Source organism: Hyaena hyaena, unplaced genomic scaffold (genome assembly GCF_003009895.1).
Source record: "Hyaena hyaena isolate Hyena2069 unplaced genomic scaffold, ASM300989v1 scaffold_96, whole genome shotgun sequence".
Lineage (NCBI taxonomy): Eukaryota > Metazoa > Chordata > Mammalia > Carnivora > Hyaenidae > Hyaena > Hyaena hyaena.
Window position 1 is genome coordinate 439,059 of NW_024080729.1, and position 18,423 is coordinate 457,481.

General features: G+C 53.8%; 1 protein-coding gene across 1 annotated transcript in view; it reads right to left on the bottom strand.

Annotated features, from left to right (window-relative positions):
- The window catches only part of GLP1R (glucagon like peptide 1 receptor), a 34,678-nt gene extending 23,012 nt beyond the window's left edge, over positions 1-11,666 (bottom strand). Inside the window, exons 1-3 of the mRNA XM_039235303.1 lie at positions 11,589-11,666; positions 3,327-3,423; positions 2,293-2,400 (exon numbers count right to left, since the gene is read on the bottom strand). Of these exons, the coding sequence (XP_039091234.1) occupies positions 2,293-2,400; positions 3,327-3,423; positions 11,589-11,666 (283 nt within the window). The remainder of the gene's footprint in view (positions 1-2,292; positions 2,401-3,326; positions 3,424-11,588) is intronic.
- Between the last annotated feature and the right edge of the window lie 6,757 nt (positions 11,667-18,423).

Below are 18,423 nucleotides of genomic sequence, written 5' to 3' on the forward strand. Positions count from 1 at the left end.
CTGCCACGGGGACCACAAGGACAAGCCAGAGACCGCAATTATGCTGTGGGAGCCCACGGAGGGTCTCTCCGCAGGTCCTGAACTCAGGGAGGGGAGAGTCGGTGATCCTGAGTGTCAGGAAAGGGAGTGAATTAGGTTGGTGAGTCGGGAGTGGGCAGGGGCTGGCAGGGGGCCTATGCAGTGGCCAATATCTTCGTGGAGAAAGCAATAAAACTGTGCTCACTCATCAACGGGCACCACCAGGACCTATTTCCTGCTCAAATAAAATTAAAGGTGATGGATGGAGCCACAAGAGACAGGCAGAGCTAGGGGCAGCTTAGTGTTGAGTGATGGGCCCTGTCCTGGGCCCGGCTCCCTGGGGTCTAGAGGCCCAGGCCAGGCTGGCCAAGTGGCCAGTCCAAACCTCTCAGAGGCAGGAAAAGTCTGTGTATTTGGGGAGGTGGGAGAGATAAGCAGGGAGATAAGCATTAATAGCAACCATTCTTCAAGAACCCCCCCAAGGGCCTTTATCTCCTGATTCATCCCATTTCCCAGATGGGCAAGCAAGCCGAGACGCAAAGAGGTTTGGGGATCCACTGAGGCTCACACAGCCACTCACACATTAGCAAGTGGGACCATTAGATTGTAGGACTCAACTTTTTCATTTGTAGGGAGAGGGCCCTCCCTTGGAGTGTGCCCAGCCAGCAGAGGCCCAGGCCACCCACCTGTCATCATGCCCAGAGCCACGCACACAGGAACATGCACACATGTGCACACACGTGCATGTAGGCACACTCAAGGAAGCCTGATGTAGCAGTGAAACACACTCTCAACCAGACTCCAGAACTGATTCCTGGGTCCACTACTTACTAGCTTGTGGGCTTGGAAAAGGCACATCACATCTCTGTGCCTCAGTTTCCTCCTCTATAAAATGAGAGCACTTGCTCATGGGGTAACACTGTGAGGATGAAACGAGTGTAGGTATGTAAAGTGCTTACAACAGGTGACAGAAGTGCTGTGTGAGGGGGCACTGATCCACTCTGCGGCTTACCAGGTGCATGCTCTCCCTGCCCACCTCAGGGTGAGGTGGGTGTCCTGGGAGGGCAGAGAAGGAAAGAGCCTCCTTAGCACCCCTTGCCTGGGGTTCATCTGACCTCAGTCCTTCGTTCTGAGGTCATGTCCACACACCAGGCTTTCCCAGCATGCCTGATGTTCCAACAAGGGGCTGCCTCCTCCAGGAAGACTGCTGGCTTCCATAGTATGATCTAATTCTCACACTTGCTTTTGGGTTGGTTTCTGCTTGAAGGCCCCTTCTAGGCACAGTGGTTAAGAGCACAGACTGGGTTCAAATCCTGGCTCTACCATTTATCACATCAATTGGAGCAAGTGGCTGAAACTTTCTGGGGCCTGTTTCCTTATCTGTACAACAAGTATGACCATAGGGTAGTTGTAAAGAGTAAATGAATACTCTGCTTTTAAGGCAAGACTTGGCATGTAAGTAGTCAGTAAATATTAGCTTACATTATTACGAGTGTTTTTTTCTGCCCTTACTGAGACTATGAGCTCTTTGAGGCCAGGGTGCTTGTCTCCTGTTAGCCTCCCTTGGTGCCTGGGATAGATGGGTAGTAGCCGTGGGGGTACATTAGCTACCCCTCCAAGCAGAGCGCCCCCTGCAGGCTCTGTAGGTCCCTGCACTCCAACAACCCTCCCACCTACCCAGACACAACTTTCCCGTGCAGGGTGTCCCTGCAGGTGATCTAGGGAGGGAAGCCCTCTGGGGAGGGACAAGCCCACCAGCACCCTAATGACTAGTCCCATCTGTGTTCATCTGACCAGTGAGCCTCTGAGGAGTCAGGAGGTGGCCAGGTACCACTACCAGGTATGGGGCACCCACAAACACACATCACATGCACATACATACACACATACACATACCCAGAGTAGCGATGTCACCGTCTAATCTCTCAACCCGAGGTCTGTTCCTACCTGGCTCCCTTCCTGACTAGTGGATGGAGGGGGCTTACCTTTCTCTCTTAAGTCAGGGGTTGAAACCTCACACTCTACCCTCTCCCCATCATGTGCCAGCACAGGCCCTAGCCTAGGTTACACCTGATACCTCCCACTGCATCCCCCAGAGAAAGGACCGGGAGACCACCCATTAGAAGGCCTAAAGACCTTCTGGGATGGGGAGGGCTGTGTCTCGGCAGAAGAGCAGCAGTGTGCTCCCTGCAGGTCCAACCCCCCCCCCCCCAGCCTCCTGGGGAAGGAGAGAGGAAGAGGACTTCCTCAAGCGGAAGAGGAGAGAGGACTTACCACTGCTTGCCCAGGGCAGGTACCAGGGGCAGCTGACATTCACGAAGGAGCCTGGCAGCCCGTCTGGCCAGCAGGCATACTCATCGAAGGTCCGATTGCAAAACAGGCCTGGGCGTAGGAGGAACAGTCTCTGAGCCCCCCCCTCACCCCCTCCCCCACTGGTGCTACTTCCCCTCCACTGCCACCATAGAGGCCGTCAGGGCAGAATCCTGCGTTCTGTTGACCTCTGCCGAGCACTCACCGTTTGGCAAGCACTTTCCCCACCCAGCGGGCATCTCGTGGGGGGCAGGGGTGGGGGGAGGCTCAGCCACTTATCAGCAGTAGAACTTTGAGCAAGTTACTTACTGTCTATTTTCTCACCTGTAAACTGAGATTAATCCTGAGCCCAAAGGGCCTTTTGGAGACAAAGTGTATGTTATGTAGATACTTGAGCATGGTAAGTAAGTGCTCAATAAATCCCTATGGGCCATTTTTTTTTTTGGACCTGTCAGTGGGCTCCTGATTTATTGACTCCCTATGAAGGCAGTATTCAAACAGGGAAAAGACTGATTATACGCTCGCTGGGATCAAAATGGAAGACTACCTCAGTGTGAAAATAAATTTCACTGCCAACATCTAAGAAGAGTGCCTCTGGGCCTATTCTTAAAGTATATATCATAGATGAGGGAGATGGTAGCTCGGGACACTCCAATAACCCTCCTACGGCCACTGTGCTATGACTGCAGGATCCATCTGGCTCCAATCTTCTTCTCTTTAGACCACCTTGTAAACGCCTCTGAAGCATTTATCCCTATAAATATGTTGATCGGGCCTCCAGCCCCTTCATGGGCCAGGAAGTACTAAGGAGGCCACAGAATGGGAAGGCCAGGTCCCTGCTCCTGCGAGGCTCGAGCTGGAGAAAAGGGGGAATAAGATGGCACCCCCACGTATCGGGCAGATGTGGCATCCTAGAGAGGCAAATGACAGCTTGGGGACGGGGCGCACCTTCAAAGTCTCCAGGGGATTGGTTGGGTGAGGGTCCCACCTGGACTCACCTGTGGCTGGGGGTGGGGCCTCAGTCAGGAAGCGCTGACACTGGTGTCGGTATTCTCGCCATTTCTGCACTGTCTCTGAGAGGGACACAGTGGCACCCTGTGGAGGGGAGGGGAGAAATGGAGGCCCCTTGGATCCAGCCAACCTCTCTTTTCCCCCTTGCACCCCCACATTTTTTCCATCTCCAGAGGACGGTAGAGCCCCAAACTCCACCTGGCATTGGCTATCTCTGAAAGGTGGAGGGAGCAAGTCACTACCAGAGGGGCTCCTGGTGGATATTTTTACATTTTTTTAAAAAATATTTTTATTCATTTCTAGGAGAGAGAGAGAGAGACAGCGTGAGCAGGGGAGGGTCAGAGAGAGAGGGAGTTACAGACTCTGAAACAGGCTCCAGGCTTTGAGCTGGCAGTCAGCACAGAGTCCGATGCGAGGCTCGAACCCACGAACCGCGAGATCATGACCTGAGCGAAAGTCGGACACTTAACTGACTAAGCCACCCAGGCGCCCCTATTTTTACATTTTTATCCCTCCCAGTAGACAGGTGCATAGCTTGATGTATATTAAGTAGCTAGCACATGTCTACTGAAATGGTGCTTTGGGGGGTGAGTGCGTGAAGGGGGAGTGTGTCTCATTTGTGGTCTCACCTGACCTGACCTAAGAGGCAGAGTTCATATGGGCCCAAGGCTTTGTGACTGCTATGGACTCCTTTTCCAGTGCCCAGTCAGCCTGCCTGCAAGGTTCTTGCACTTTAAACCATTCTAGAAGGACACATGCCAGCCCAGAGTGGGAGAGGGGCTCAGCTGAAGCCACGTAGCACCCCAAGGAGCAGAGCTAAGGCTAGGACTCTGGAGTCCCCCAGATCATTGACTGTGACCATGTACTGGTGGGCACGTGGTGTGGTGGGATTCAATGCTACAGAGCCTGGTAATGTTACATCATAAGCATCTCTCCTGAAACAGGCAATCATGTCATCTGGGAGGCCAACACACCACCCATTGTCCCTTTCTAGCATAACGGTAGAGATCAAATATTCAGTCTAGCTTCTATCAACTGAAGTAGTCCTAAGGATATGGGATCAGAAAAGTTCCAGAACAGGGAGCTTTGGCTTGCAATGGGAGGGGTCCCCCTATCTGTGAGTAAGAGGATGTGGACCTCCATTTTTAAACAAGGTAACCAAACAGGGTTTTGTTTGTTTGTTTGTTTGTTTTGTTTTGTTTTTTAAGCACAGAGACCCAAACAGATCCACCCAGGTAAGAAATGTCCCTTCTGAACATTTTCAGGCACTTCCTTTAGATATGTCTTTGGACTGTGATTCTTTATTTGTACTTTTTTCCTGAACAGGCTCAGAATGATAAATGCTCCTCATTTAGAGTCTGCAGAGGCCAAGAAGCCCAGGGAGCCCCTTGTATAAAATGTAGAGCCTATACATAATTTAAAACAAAATTTCACTTTTTGAAATTACAAAAATACACACGTGTGCTGAAATTAAAATAGGTTTTTTTGGCAGCTTGCTCCTTGGACTTGGTAGTGCCCTAGCACATGCTAGATCTGGTTTGGGGTAATCCTGCCCTGGTTTAAGCTGAGTCCCGGTTTATAGGACACCTCGCATAAAGACACAGGTTGTCATGTGCTCATCCACAAGGGAGGTGCCAGGAAGGGACCCAAGGTTGCTGGAGCCCCAGTCACATTCTCCAAGTAAGTGTGCTGAGAGGTGGCACCACCTGAAGGAGCTCTTCTGAGGGCAAAGCTCAAGTGTATTTGTTTATAAAACAAATAAAAGAAGGAATAAAACACAACAGCAGTTAAGGCAGAGTCTTGATTTTAGCCATAACACAAAGGTCAGAAGAATTTTTCACTAGAGCCAATCCTGGTGGATCGACCCCCACTCCCGAACCCACCCTTTTTCCTTCTACCCTCACCCCCCACCCCCTAATGCAGCAGCTGGTGGTAAAAGGGCAGAGAGACTGGGGCGAACTCCTCCTTGATCACTCTTTCTATTTCTAGAAGGAAAGCAGGTAGAAAGCAAGGTCAGGGCTGGGAACTAGGGCAGAAGGTATGTCTGGGGCAAGGAGGGAGGACAGGGAAGCCCATGGAAACCAAAAGTCTCAGGGTAGGAATAGGAATGGGGTTAAAGGCTAAGGACAGCACCAGGAAGGCCAGCCTGGACACCAGCACTCCAGGGAGGTTGAAGACACAAGCAGCCCTGTTCACCTGCTCTGAGCAGAGCTTCAGATTAAAAAAAAAAAAAAAAAACTATCTTAGACTAGGACTCCCTGAGGTAGGGCTGTGTCTCCCCCCTCAGACTGGGGCTCCCTGAGGGCAGGGCTGTGTCTCCCCTCAGACTGGGGTCCCTGAGGGCAGGGCTGTGTCTCCCCCCTCAGACTGGGACTCCCTGAGGGCAGGGCTGTGTCTCCCCCCTCAGACTGGGGCTCCCTGAGGGCAGGGCTGTGTCTCCCCCCTCAGACTGGAACTCCCTGAGGGCAGGGCTGTGTTTCCCCCCTCAGACTGGGGCTCCCTGAGGGCAGGGCTGTGTCTCCTCCCTCAGTCAGACTGGGGCTCCCTCAGGGGAAGGCGGACTCCCCCCTCAAATTTGGGATCCTTAAGGGCAGGGCTGTGTCTTCCACTCAGAGGCTCCCTGAGGACAGGGCTGTGTCTCCCCTGAGACAGAGAGCTTCCTGACTTCTTCGGGAACCAGCTCAGGGTCTCTAACATACTGCTTACTGTGCACCCCTGCCCCCAGATATCCTGCATAAACAGCACAAACTACCAGGATCTCTGGCCTCTCCCCAGCCAAGTGTTTACGGGAGCCATGTCATGCCATGACATTCCCATGTCATCTGGGGATGAAGAACATGGGAAACACAAAGCGGAAAGACAGACCCTGACCCGAGAGAGTCCCCGGGCTCTTTGAGGGGATGGTGTCAAGGGCTTGGCAGCACATAACAGAGAAGGCAGGGGTGAAAGTGTTCAGGGTGTAGTTGGGCCCAGGCTTAGTGTAGACTCAGCCCTGGGGCACAGACTGGGCTAGCAAGAGCAGAGGGTGGGCATTTCAGCAGGGGGGCCCAGTAAGGACAAAGATGCAGAGGTGGGGATGTTGATGCTCCTGCCAGCAGAGAAAGGCCTTGGGCTGGGTGTTGAAGATAAATTTCTGGGTGAGGGAGAGAGCAGTGGCCAGCACTGGGACAGATATGAGGCTCTGGTCTGGGACAAGGCGGGTGACCACCGGTAAGCAGGGCCCAGGTGCTCGGGTAAACACAGTAACACAGTGGAGGGTGAAGGACCCCGGCTTTGGGTTCAGATCCGGACCTGACCCCAGCTCCCCCATAAATTAAATTTGTTAAATTTGTTACCTCGTGTAAGAGTCTTAACTTCTGCTCTCGGCCCACACATGTGCAAAATGGAAATATTAATAGTCCCTACCTACCCTCTGCCCTAGGACTGTTGTGGGGATTAAGTGAGTTTATGCTTAGAATGGCCCCTGGCACATGGAAAATGGGCAGCCATGCAGTCCTTCTCATGATTTCTGCTGTTTGCAGGAGAAGGGGGAGGGCAGAGTGGACAGGGCAGCCTAGCTTCCTGGGGAGTCTGGGCGCCACCTCTCCCTCACTTCTAGGATCAACAAACTCCCCGGAGGAAACGAACGTATTTTCATGCCAAAGACCCATCACTCTGCACCTTCCAGTGACAAACCCAAGTGGGGATGCTCGGGACTCCAGGCCCCTGTGCAGGAACTGTCCACAGGCCCCTAGCCCTGCTTTATCCTCCTACAGCATGCCAGCTCCAAGCCTGAGGAGAGGGGGCTGTGGGTGCTGGGTGCTGGGAAGGACACAGGTGTGGACGTTCCTGCCCTCACAGGGCAGCGGTGGCGGGCTAAGATGCCAGGGTGAGGGCAGGATGGAAGTTTCTAGAATCAGGGCTTGCCAGGCTTTGTGAGATTTCTCTGAAGGGGATGAGGGGATAAAAAGGAGACAATGCACAGGTGGAGGTCATAATAAGGAGGGGACATTTCTCAGATGCAGGAGTTTCGGGAGGAAGCAGGAGGTGAGAAAGAGGATGTCCAGAGGGAGTATAGGAGAGTACAAGTCCTGGGTTTAAATCCTAGTTCTGTTACTGTGGGATTGACAGGATGCACTTTAATCCTTTGGGGCCTCAGTTTCCTTGTCTGTATAATGGGCATATTATTCTTCTCAAAAAGTTACTATATGGAAGCACCTGGGTGGCTCAGTCGATTAAGTGTCCAACTCTTGATTTCAGCCTGGGTCCTGATCTCATGGTTCCTGAGATCGAGCTCCATGTTGGGCTCTGCGTTGAGTGTGGAGCCTGCTTGGGATTCTTTCTCTCCCCATCTGCCCCTCTCTCCCACTCTCCTATCTCTCTCTCTCTCTCAAAATAAATAAATAAACTTAAAAAAAAAAAAGAGTTACTGTATAGATCCAGCAACATAAAGTAGGTGAACACCTTCATGAATTATCAAGCCCTGTACAAGCAGACAGTGTTAGACGGAAGGACGTGGATGGAATGGTTGCTTCCGACGTGACCAGCTGTCCAACACCCTGGGAAGGTACTCCCCCTCCTAAGACTGGCTGCTAACCTGAAAAATTCCTCCTACAGTTTTCTCAGTGCAGATACGTCCTTTCCTTTTCTGGAAACCTTTTTGGTTGAGGGAAGGAGGAAAGAGACCTTGGCCTCCCTGGGCCGCCAAGGTGGGAAACGTGGAAGAAGATTCCAAAGGAGAAAGAGAGCTTCAGAGACAACTCTGGGGCCTCCCAACTGGTGCAGCCCTTATCTTCCCCAATAGCTCGTCCCCAGACCCCCAGGCCCCTTCCTCTCTGCCCTCCTCCCAGAGCCCGGACCATCACCCTGGCCCAGTGCCCAGGAAGGGTGGGGCTGCCAGACCCCTGGCTCTTTGACCCCATTAGTTTTTTCATAAGGGCTCTAGATATGTGAGCAGAAGGGCAAGGCAAAGAAAACTGACACACTTTGTCATACGCATGGGAGCCCTCACATGGGTATCCTGTCATACACATTATCAAACTCACCATCAAGCACATGCTTACATGGCGAGACATGACAGTCTCTCTCTCTCTCTCTGTCTCTCTCTCTCTCACACACACACACACACACACAGGCTCCTTGCCTGATGTGCTCAATTCACACTGTTGCACACATGCATACGAGAAACAGCCACACATTCTGTCACAAGCATGCTATCTCTCACCCACACACTGGCACATACTGTCAGACACCCATTCACACACCGAAATGTCTCTCTCTGTCACACACACACACACACACACACACACAGCTCCCCATAGACACAGTATCACACGTGGGGTTGCAAACACATATACGCTGCCAGACACACAATTACATGCTGAGGATGTTTCACACAACAGCAGACTGCCACACACAGGATCACACACAAATACACAGAAAAACAGGGGCTCATACAACCCACACCCTTCTCCACCCGGACTCTCTCTTTCTGTGTTCCTCTACCTGTCTCTATCTCTGTATCTCTGTCTGTCTGTCTGTCTGTCTGTCTGTCTCTCTCTCTCTCTCTCACACACACACACACACACACACACACACGAAACTGCCTAGGGCCAGCCTGCCACTAAGGAAAGGCCTGTTTTTCCTCAGAGCACGGGACTGGAGGGCAGGATGTGGTTTCTTGGTTGCTCCTGTCCTGGGGCCCCCACCCGGGATCCGTGTCCGGGAGGGAGCCCAGCTTGGAACAAAGTCCATGCTGACCACAGTGCACCCTGGACTCCCTCCGCCCTTCACTAGAGTACAGAGGCTCCGGCCTCCAACAGCCCCTCTCCAAGCCCTGTTCTGCCCTGAAGAAGGCTACCAGATTACGGAGGACAAATGGGTCGGTTCCCCCAAGTGCCCCCAGCTGCCATTTCAGGGTTCCAGGGTCTCAGTGCTCTCCATGACTGTATGTGGTAGAGCTTGCGATCCCCATTTACAGGCGAGGAACCTGAGGTTTGGGATGGTCAAGTGTGCCACCCAAGATCACCAGCTAATAGCAGACTTGATATTTGAAGCCAGTTTTCTCTGGTTCTAATTTTGGGTGTCCAAGGCTTGCCTGTCTCCTCATAGACCAGGTTCCTCACAGGGGTGGTAGGGAGGTAAGGAATAGGGGAAAGGGGTCTGGTCCTGTCCAGCAACAATGAAGGAGTGGCCTGGGCCCCTTTCTTAAAGAGGTCAATTTGGCCACTACCCTCTGCCCCCCCAACCCTGGCCGCTTTCAGCCTGGCGGGACCAGACAGTGGACAGCTCACTCTGTATTCCTCCTTCAGCCCCACCTGGGAAGGCAGGTATTAGGTAGCAGCCCAGCCCCACCCCCCTTTCTCCTCTCTGAATAACCCCGTCCTGAATGACTGGGTCATCTTGCACAGGAACTCCCCCTTTCTGAGCTTTTTCCCCCATCAGTGACATAGACAGAGTAACTCTAGTGCTGCTGACCTCATGAACAGAAAATAGAATGCTAAATTCACTCATTTTTAGTCTTCTATGTGGGCATGAGGCTGTATCACAATGACTGCAGTCTAACCTCAAGGCCTTTTTGCTCAGCTCTCTGCAGTGGCCAGAGTCGCTCAGTGCCCCCCAATAACAGAATCTCTGGAAAGCCCCACTCTCTCTGCTCAGAACCTGGCTCATCCTGCCCTTCTCTGCCCTCCCAGACCCAGGGCTGAGGAGTCAGGGGATCAGAAGTAAGGGCAGGTTCAAGGAGCCCAATTCCTCTGGGAGAAAGAACTTTGGGGAGAAGACAGGCAGCCTCCAGACCCTCTCCTCCTCCTCCCTGAATCCAAACCAGGTCTGCAAACTTGACCTGGAACAGGACAGGAGCAAGCAGCAGGGCCTGTCGCCTCCACCAGTGCAGCCCCAAGGTGGTCAAGGTGAGAGCCAGGCGGTAATGCTAATGTGTCTGCAGTCTTGGCTCCTGAAAGATCCCAAGTACACCAGAGAAGTCAAGGCCTCGCTGAGGGACTTGGGGAAGGTGCTGGGGAAGTAGGGGTGTCTCCTGTGGCTAGGGTCAGTAGCTGGGCTGGAGGATGGGGAGAGGAAGCGAATAAGTCCAGAAACAAATTTGGGGATGGTGGTGGTGCTGAAAAATGGGCTGGCACTTAGCTAGGAGGCACATCTGTCCACATCTGGCTTCTCAGCCAGGGTGGAGTCAGCCTTGACCAAGGCAATGCCCCCTCATCCTGCCCCCTCCTGTGCTGGGACAAATTCCAAGGCCTGTCCACTCCTCAAAGTTCTCAGTTCTTTAGGTCTGGGGTAGGAACGAGAGATAGTTCCCTTGACACCAGACAGGCCACCCAAGCCTGCACCTCCTCTCTGTGCTGGCACCTCACAGCATCTTTGGACATCTCCTCTCTCCACAGACAGGCTGGCATCAGCCCCCAGCCCAGGAGCCTGGAGTCAGGGAGGACAATGAGGGTCGCAGAGAAGGACTGCGGGGGCCCATCTGGGTAGTATGCATTCTGGTATATGTTGTCAGCCAGAGAAGTCAGAATGGGGGTCAGACAAGCGTGTGAGGGGGACATGGCTGCTTCCACAAGAGAAGGGAGCCTCCTGTATGTTTGCCGCAGGGGCTGTGGGGAGGAGAGCACTCAAGTCCCATCTGGGAGGTCAGGAAGAAGGACACCTAGCTGCCTCTGCAGGGTCCCTGAGGCTCTGAGTCAAAATCCGTGCGGGGGGCGGGGAGGAGCTGCTGAGGGGGTTAGGGAACTGGGTGTCCACACCCTGACCCTCTCCGTCTTCCTGGAACCTTCTCGCAGGGTCTTTGAGGAGCTAGCAGGGTGGGCTGGGGGCAGGCACCGCGGGCAGGGGGCAGAGGCGTCTTGGGAGAGGTGAGGTCAGGGGAGGCGACGAGCTGGTCTGTACCCGGGCGGCGGGCGAGGGTCTGCGAGGAGGAGTTGGGAAAGTGGTCTGGGGAGATGCGGCGCAGAAGTCAGCGCCGGGCGGCCGCCGGGCCGCTGGGGGCCTGGTGGAGGGCGGGGGCGGCGAGGAAGCGAGCTCGGCGGGGTTGGTACGGTCAGCAGCCGTCTAAGCCCCCACCTGGGGCCGCAGTCTGAGCCTCCCAGGCTCGGGGCGCCACCAACTCTCCAGTCCCTGGTCCCCCCTTCCCTGGGGCTTCGGTTCCCACCGCCTGCAGTCGCGGAGTTTCGCTCAAGTCCCGGCCGCCCCTGCCGGGACCGGCGCGCGCAGGGCCCCCTGCCTCCCCATCTCCCCCCGGGGTCCGCGGGGCTCACCTGGGGGCGGGGGCCGGCCCTGCCCACCGCCCAGAGCAGCAGCAGCGCCAGGCAGAGCGGGCTGGGGGCGCCGGCCATCGCGGGGCGCTCAGGACCGGGCCATCGCTGCCACCTGCGGAACCGCGCGCGGCGACTGATCCTGAGCGGCCGGCGGCGCCGGGGGAGGAGCCGGCGCGGGGCCGCCCCGCCCGCGGGAGGGGCCGTCGGGGTCCCGCGTCTCCTGGCCCGGCAGCCCCGGACCCCTACCCCTCCCGGCCCCGCCGCGCGCCGGTCGGTCCCGGGCCGGGGGCACCCGGCGCTGCGCTCGCGGCCAGCGCCGCTCGGGCAGAGGCAGCGCAGGAGCCGGCCCCCCACCCGCTCCCTACTCCCGCGCCCCGGACTCCCGGGCTATGGAGAGCCAGAGCACCCTCCACTTATTCAGGATACCCCAGAGGAAACTGAGGCCGGAGGAGCCCGTAGGACTTGTCCAAGGTCACCCTGCGCGTCGGACCCCTCCAGGAAAGTGTAGTAGCCCCAAGAGCTGTGAGTGACTAGTATAAGATAGAAAGGGTTACCCCCTCCCCAGGTCGTCTCATTTCCAAGTTCAGTCTGGAAAATCGCCCCGGGAGAACTAAGGTTGGGTGAGGAGCAGGGAGACAACGACAAATAGATCAGTGGAGCCCTGAGGCAGAGGGTCTAGATCCCCCCCCCAACTCCTGCAGCCCCCACAGTCCTTGCTCTGAATCACTAGGCCCTTAGAACCATGTGTCCGTATGCGGATGTGGGCCCATAGCTATTCCCTTGCGCCTCCTGTATCTGTCTCCGGCTCTGTAGGGACTCTGTATTTTACCTGCCTTTGTGTCCACCGCCCCCCGCCCCGCCTCGACCCTGCAAACACAGTGCGGGCAGGGGGTGGGGACGGTGGTGCGCAGGCCACCCTCCGATTCCCTTCTTACGGCCAGGCTGTGGAAGAGAGTGCTAAAATGCAGACTTTACTTCCCTAATGCCCCTAAAGAGTGGGAGTGGGAAGAGGGGATTGCTCCAGCTCTAAAAGAACTTGGATGTCACTGCTGGGAAGGGGGATGGCAGCTGCACGCAGGCCTGGAGCCGCCACAGGGCATGTCTGGATCACTCCAAAGGGAAAAAGAGTCTGTGAGAGTAACCGCTTCTCAAGGGGAGAAGCAAACTTCTCCAAGCCCTGAGGGAAGTTGGAAGGGGTGGAGGGGAGAGGGGAGGTGGGAGGAGCCAGGGCTCCCTTTCGCTGAGAGATTTCCTCCTCTCCAGCCCGCTCTAACTCCTCTTCCTGGGAGTCTTGTATTCCCTTCCCTGCCCAGAAGTCAGTCTATAGTCACCTTCCTTGTGTCACTTAAGACCATTAGCTTGTTGAGGGGTCCCTGGGTGGCTCAGTCTGTTAAGAGTCTGACTCTTGGTTTCAGCTCAGGTCATGATTTCCTGGTTTGTGAGGTTGAGACCCAAGTCAGGCTCCTTGATGACAGTGCAGAGCCTGCTTGGGATTCCCCCCTCCCCTCCATAAGTAAATAAATAAATAACATCAACAAAAAGATTATTAGCTAGTTCAGCTGCACCTTCCAGAAAACTCCAAATAACGATGGCATAACCAAGCACTCTCATATAAAACAAGGCCAGAGATTCAGCCTTGGACTGGAGCAGTGGCTCCCTGATCATTAGGGTTTCCCTTCTTCTACTAGCTTCTACCATTCTCATGACCCAAGCCTTCCACCAAAGGATCCAAGGTGACTGCTCCAGCTCGCACCGTGGCGTCCAAATTCCAGCCATCAGAAAGAGGGAAAGGGAAGAGGAGGGTACACCTCTATGCGTAAGGGCACATCCTGAAAGTGGCAGTTGTCGGTTCTTCACCCATCGGTCAGAACTTAGACGCACGGACACTTCTAACTGTAAAGGAGGCTGGGAAAAGTTCCCTTTGTTCCAGCCTGTTGCTGGCAAGGTTAAATATTGGGTTATTAATACTGTAGAAGAAGGAAAAATTAGATATAGATTTGTAGATAATACAGATATCAATACAGATATAGGGAACAACTTGCAGGCTTGGGGGTTGGGGAGAAGAGGAGGGAAGGGGAGAAGAGGCTAGAGGAAGTACTCAGATAGAACTGGACCTTGGCCATGAACTTATCCACCTCCAAATTACATTTATTCAGTGAATATCTATTGAACACCTTGCTATGTGGCAGACCCTGAACTAGGCCCCCGGGAGAAAGTGGCAATGCTGCCCCTTCCCTCAGGAGTAGTATATTCTGTGCAGGCAAGAGACATTAAACAAATAATTATCGGAGCCGTTTCTATTACAATTACAATCGTAATACACACTGTTGTGATAAGCAGATGCTATGGGAAGTCCCATGGTCAGTACTGAAAAGACCATTTTCTTTCTGCCAGCGGGCTTACTCTGACTGGGAGGAGATTTTTGTTTCCGCCAGTGCAGGCTGGGCACCCCTAGGAGCCGCTCTCAAGCATGGACGGACAGAAGTGGATGGATAACCACCCCAGCTCCTACCCCAGCTCTGAGGATGTGTGCCAGTCTCTCAGAGGGGTCCCAGGGCAGCGCAGCCCCAGCCTCCTTCCCTGGCCTGGCCTGCTTTCCCACAGTAGGGGACTAGTACTTCCTGGGGACATCACCCAACTAAAAATAAACTGCTTGTCCTCAAAGCTTCACCCCAGGGTCTGCTTCTGGGAGAGTCCAGCTGAAGTCACTGGACATATGAGAGCATCCAGGGACGGTGATAGCCCCCTGAGCCCGGAGGCATTTGGGTGGCAGATTCCTCAACCTCTCCTGGAGGTCCAAAGCCCCTGGGTTTTCTCTGATGCTACCTCTCCTCTCAGCACATACTACCTCCCCCCCCTTCCCCCCTCCCCCCAGGTTATGATAGCCTCATTCTCACTAGGCTGGGTTCCCAGAGGGTGAGGGTGAGTATAGCACTGGCAGGCCAAGTAAATGCTCAGTGCTCACAGACCCTTCCTGGTTCTGTCTCTGGGTATGATGGATGATACTGGGCGCCATGCCCTGGGTTTTCTGTGGAAGTGCCTGCAGCTGCTGGAAGGTTGTGTAGCAGACATTTGGGATGATTTGTCTTCCTAACTTGCAAGTAAGTAAGGGTCAAGGTGGGTCCAAGGTCTGATGGCCCGCCTTCCTTCCTTCCTTCCTTCCTTCCTTCCTTCCTTCCTTCCTTCCTTCCTTCTTTCTTTCTTTCTTTCTTTCTTTCTTTCTTTCTTTCTTTCTTTCTTTCTTTTCTTTCAACAAGCTAATATCTTTCCCTCCTCCTTTATCCTGACTCCAGAGGATTAGCTTTCTCAGACCCTTAGCTGATCTCATCGCATCCTTTGGTTCCCTGTCATCTAGGACCAAGTCCTCCAAACTCATAGCATCTAAGAAGCCTACTTGGGACTGCCCTCAGTCTATGTCCTGACTGAATCTCTTACACATGCCTCCTCCCACCTCTCTGCCTTTACACTCAGTCCCCTCTGACGTGTCCTCACTTTCCTCACCTGCCTGAGCTCCTCCCCGTCCTTCAGGTCCCAGCTCAGGCAGTCCCATCTCTAAGAAATGTCTCCTCAGCCCTGCCCCTCAATGCCACTTCAAGACAGCATAGGTACTCTGGAAGCTCCCCTAAACTTAGTTCTCTTCCAGGGTTCCCCACCTTCTGCCCAGCCTCAGAGCCTCAGTGAGGAAGGTGCCCCGACCTGGAAACTTTCCATAATCCCCTGCTTCCAGTTCCTCAAGCCCCCAGTCCCTTGTGTGTTTGGCCATCTGGGCAGTCTGGAACCCCCTTGAATGTTTTCTGGTTAATTTATCAGTTTCCTCATGGACTCTGAGTCCCTTAAGGACAGAGGCCTTGTTTTACTCATCTTTAAGCCCTCAGCACCCAGCACAGTGCTTGGCACATACTAGGTACTTAGTGACTCTTGTTTAAAATAAGAAACAGAATGAATGGAAGCACTTACACCATGTTCTGTCACTGTCTTTATGAGTTTCCCATGTTAGACTGTGGGCTTGTTGAGGGAAGGGATGTCTCCTTGTTCATCTCTGGATATCAAGCATTAGCACAGGCCCTGGCACATATCAGGTGCTCAGTAATGTTTGTTGCATGAAAAGGGTCAATCCAGGTGTCCAGTGAAGCGCCTGGCACATAGTAGGTGCTCAAAAACTCATCAGAAGAAAAATGGGCTGGCAGAGAGGACGGATTATGTCCTGGGAAGTACAGTTTTCTCCTCTCGGCACACTTATGAGGGCCCCTCCTCCAGGCCCTGGTACAGTCTGAATGTTTGTGTCCTCCCCCCAAATTCATACATTGAAACCCTAATCCCCAAGGAGGTGATTTTGGAAGCGGGATGTTTAGGAGGTGATTAGGTCATGATAGCAGAGCTCTCATGAATGGCATTGGTGCCCTTATAAAAGAGACCCCAGAATAGCTGCCCACCCCACCCCACCCCCATCACCATGTGAAGATGCAGAGAGAAAATGGCCATCAGTGAACCAGGAAGCAAGCTCTCACCACACACCAAGTCTACCAGCACCATGATTTCAGACTTACAGCCTTCAGAACTGTGATAAGTAAATGTTTGTTGTTTATAAGCCACCAAATCTATGATATTTTGCTACAACAGCCCAAATGGCCTAAGGCTCCCTAGAACAGAAGGCAGGATGAGCTACTTAAGAACAGAGATTGTGTTTTCAGATCACCTTCAGAATGAAAATGGGAGTCCACTGACACGTGCACTTGAGGAAAATAAAGGTGGTACAAGGCCCTTCCTTCTGGAAACAGACCCAAGAGCAGCCACCCCACCCTTTGTCCTTGGCTGAGGAAAAGCCCCTACTTAGTTGGAAGACCTGGCCAGTGGGCAGGGGAGAATCTTGCAGCTGCGGGAAGGTGGAAAGCAAGGGGGTAGGGTGGCTGAGAGAAAAGGGGAGGGGAGGGCAGAGGAGGAGAGGAGAGAAAAACTGCTAAAAAAACAGGTGTCTCCTGCCCATATAGTTCAGTTCCTTTCTGAGCTCCAAGTCCCTAAGAGATGTGCTTGTTTTCCAAAGCTCAAGACTACTCCCTCTTCTGGGGATCCAGAGGAGGAAAGAGCCAATGCCTTTTAGCCTAATATAAATGCACGTGCACGCACGCACACACCTCCACACAGATCTTACAGCCTGTCAGTCTTGGGTTCAGATCCAGCTCAACCACTCACTGAATGTCTCTGAGCCTTGGTCTCACAATCTGCAAAAGGGGCGTCATAATAAAAGCCACCGTTTACTGAGCACCTGCCTTGCTCTAGGCACTGATCCAGGAGCCGTGTGAGTGTTACTCTATTTAATGCTCCACACTGCCCTCAGCCTTGTCATTGCTGGTGGAATCTGAAGATCCATCAGCCGCAGGGAGAAAGAAGAGACTGAAGGAGCCAGCCCAGGAATCCAGCAGCACCTGGCTGCCGATCGCAACGGAGGCGACAGTGCTGGAGGAGTGTGTCGCCAGAGGAGGCCCCTGTGGGCCCGGGCTCCATGCCTCTGCCTCTCTTCTGCCTCCTGTCCCAGCGCTTCTGGAAGGAGCCCTGGTTGTGATGTGGGATCACTTTTATCCCCATTGCCCCAGTGAGGACCCTGAAGCCCAAAGCCGTGGAGTAACTAGCCCACGATGGCTCAAGATAGCCTGGATGCGACCACCCGGGCCCCACGCGCTGACTGCACAGCCCACATTCACCACCTTGCAGAACTGTTGGACTATCAGACAGAGCACTTGCCCAGCACCTGGCATAAATAAGCTCTCGGGAAATGGCAAAATTACCATGACTGTTATTCCCCACGGCCCTCCATCTTCCTGCTGTTGTGCCAGCTGCGCAAGGTTTCAGCAAGACAGCAGGTACAGCTGCTAGTGCCCAGGGTCTCCAGCTTCGTACATCCTTTCCCGGTCCAGATGGCTACCGCCCAATCCCCCAGGTCTAGGGGAGAGAGGAGACTGCCCCATACAGTGCCACTCTCACTGCCGCCCCCCCCCCCCCAGTCCCGCTGAGGTTCCCAGGTGCTGGGTTCTGTCCAGCTCTGGGCAGTCAGCTGGGGAGGATTTACAGCCTCTTGAGCTACAGCGATTATCGCACTCTTGGGTAGAGGCAGCACACAGTATTTTCAAAGAGGGCGGAACACTGCTTTCAAAACTGACTCCTCTGTTGAAAGAGAAGTCAGTGGGATCGCTCCTACTTTACAGAGAGGGAAACTGAGTCCTATTGGAGTGGGAGTCAGGGGATTTGCCTGAGGTCGTTTAGCAAGGTGTCAGCAGGGTTTATGCACTTCTGGATGAAGCAGTAGGAAAACATGAGGGAGAACAGTAAAGTTCCTCTGTCTTCTCCAAGTGGGAATTCTGGCCATACATGATGGGGGCTCCCTCCATTTCCTTGGGAGGGATCTGTGTCAGCAGTGGGGAGAAGGTGAGATGAAGCCCAGGGGAAAGAGGGAGTCATGGCAAGAGGGGCTCAGTAAGAGTAGTAGAACCAGTGAGAGTGAGAGGGGCAGGTGTTGCCCATGGAAACTTCTATTCTCTTCCTTTTGACAAGACAGAGCTGGCTGAATGCTCGCCAAATCCAGGCATGTGGCATGTGTTAGTTTCCAGGGGCTGCTGTATAATAAAGTGCCCACAAACTAGGGGGCATGCCTGATAGAAATTTATCATCTCACAGTTCTGGAGACTTGAAGTCCGAAATCAAGGTGTTGGCTGAGGGCTGAGCGGGAGAATCTGTTCCAGAACTATCTCCTAGCTTCTGGTAGCCTCAGGCAGTCCTTGACTTATAGATGGCATGTTTCCTTCTTCACACTGTCCTCCCTCTGTGCAGGCCTGTCCCCAGT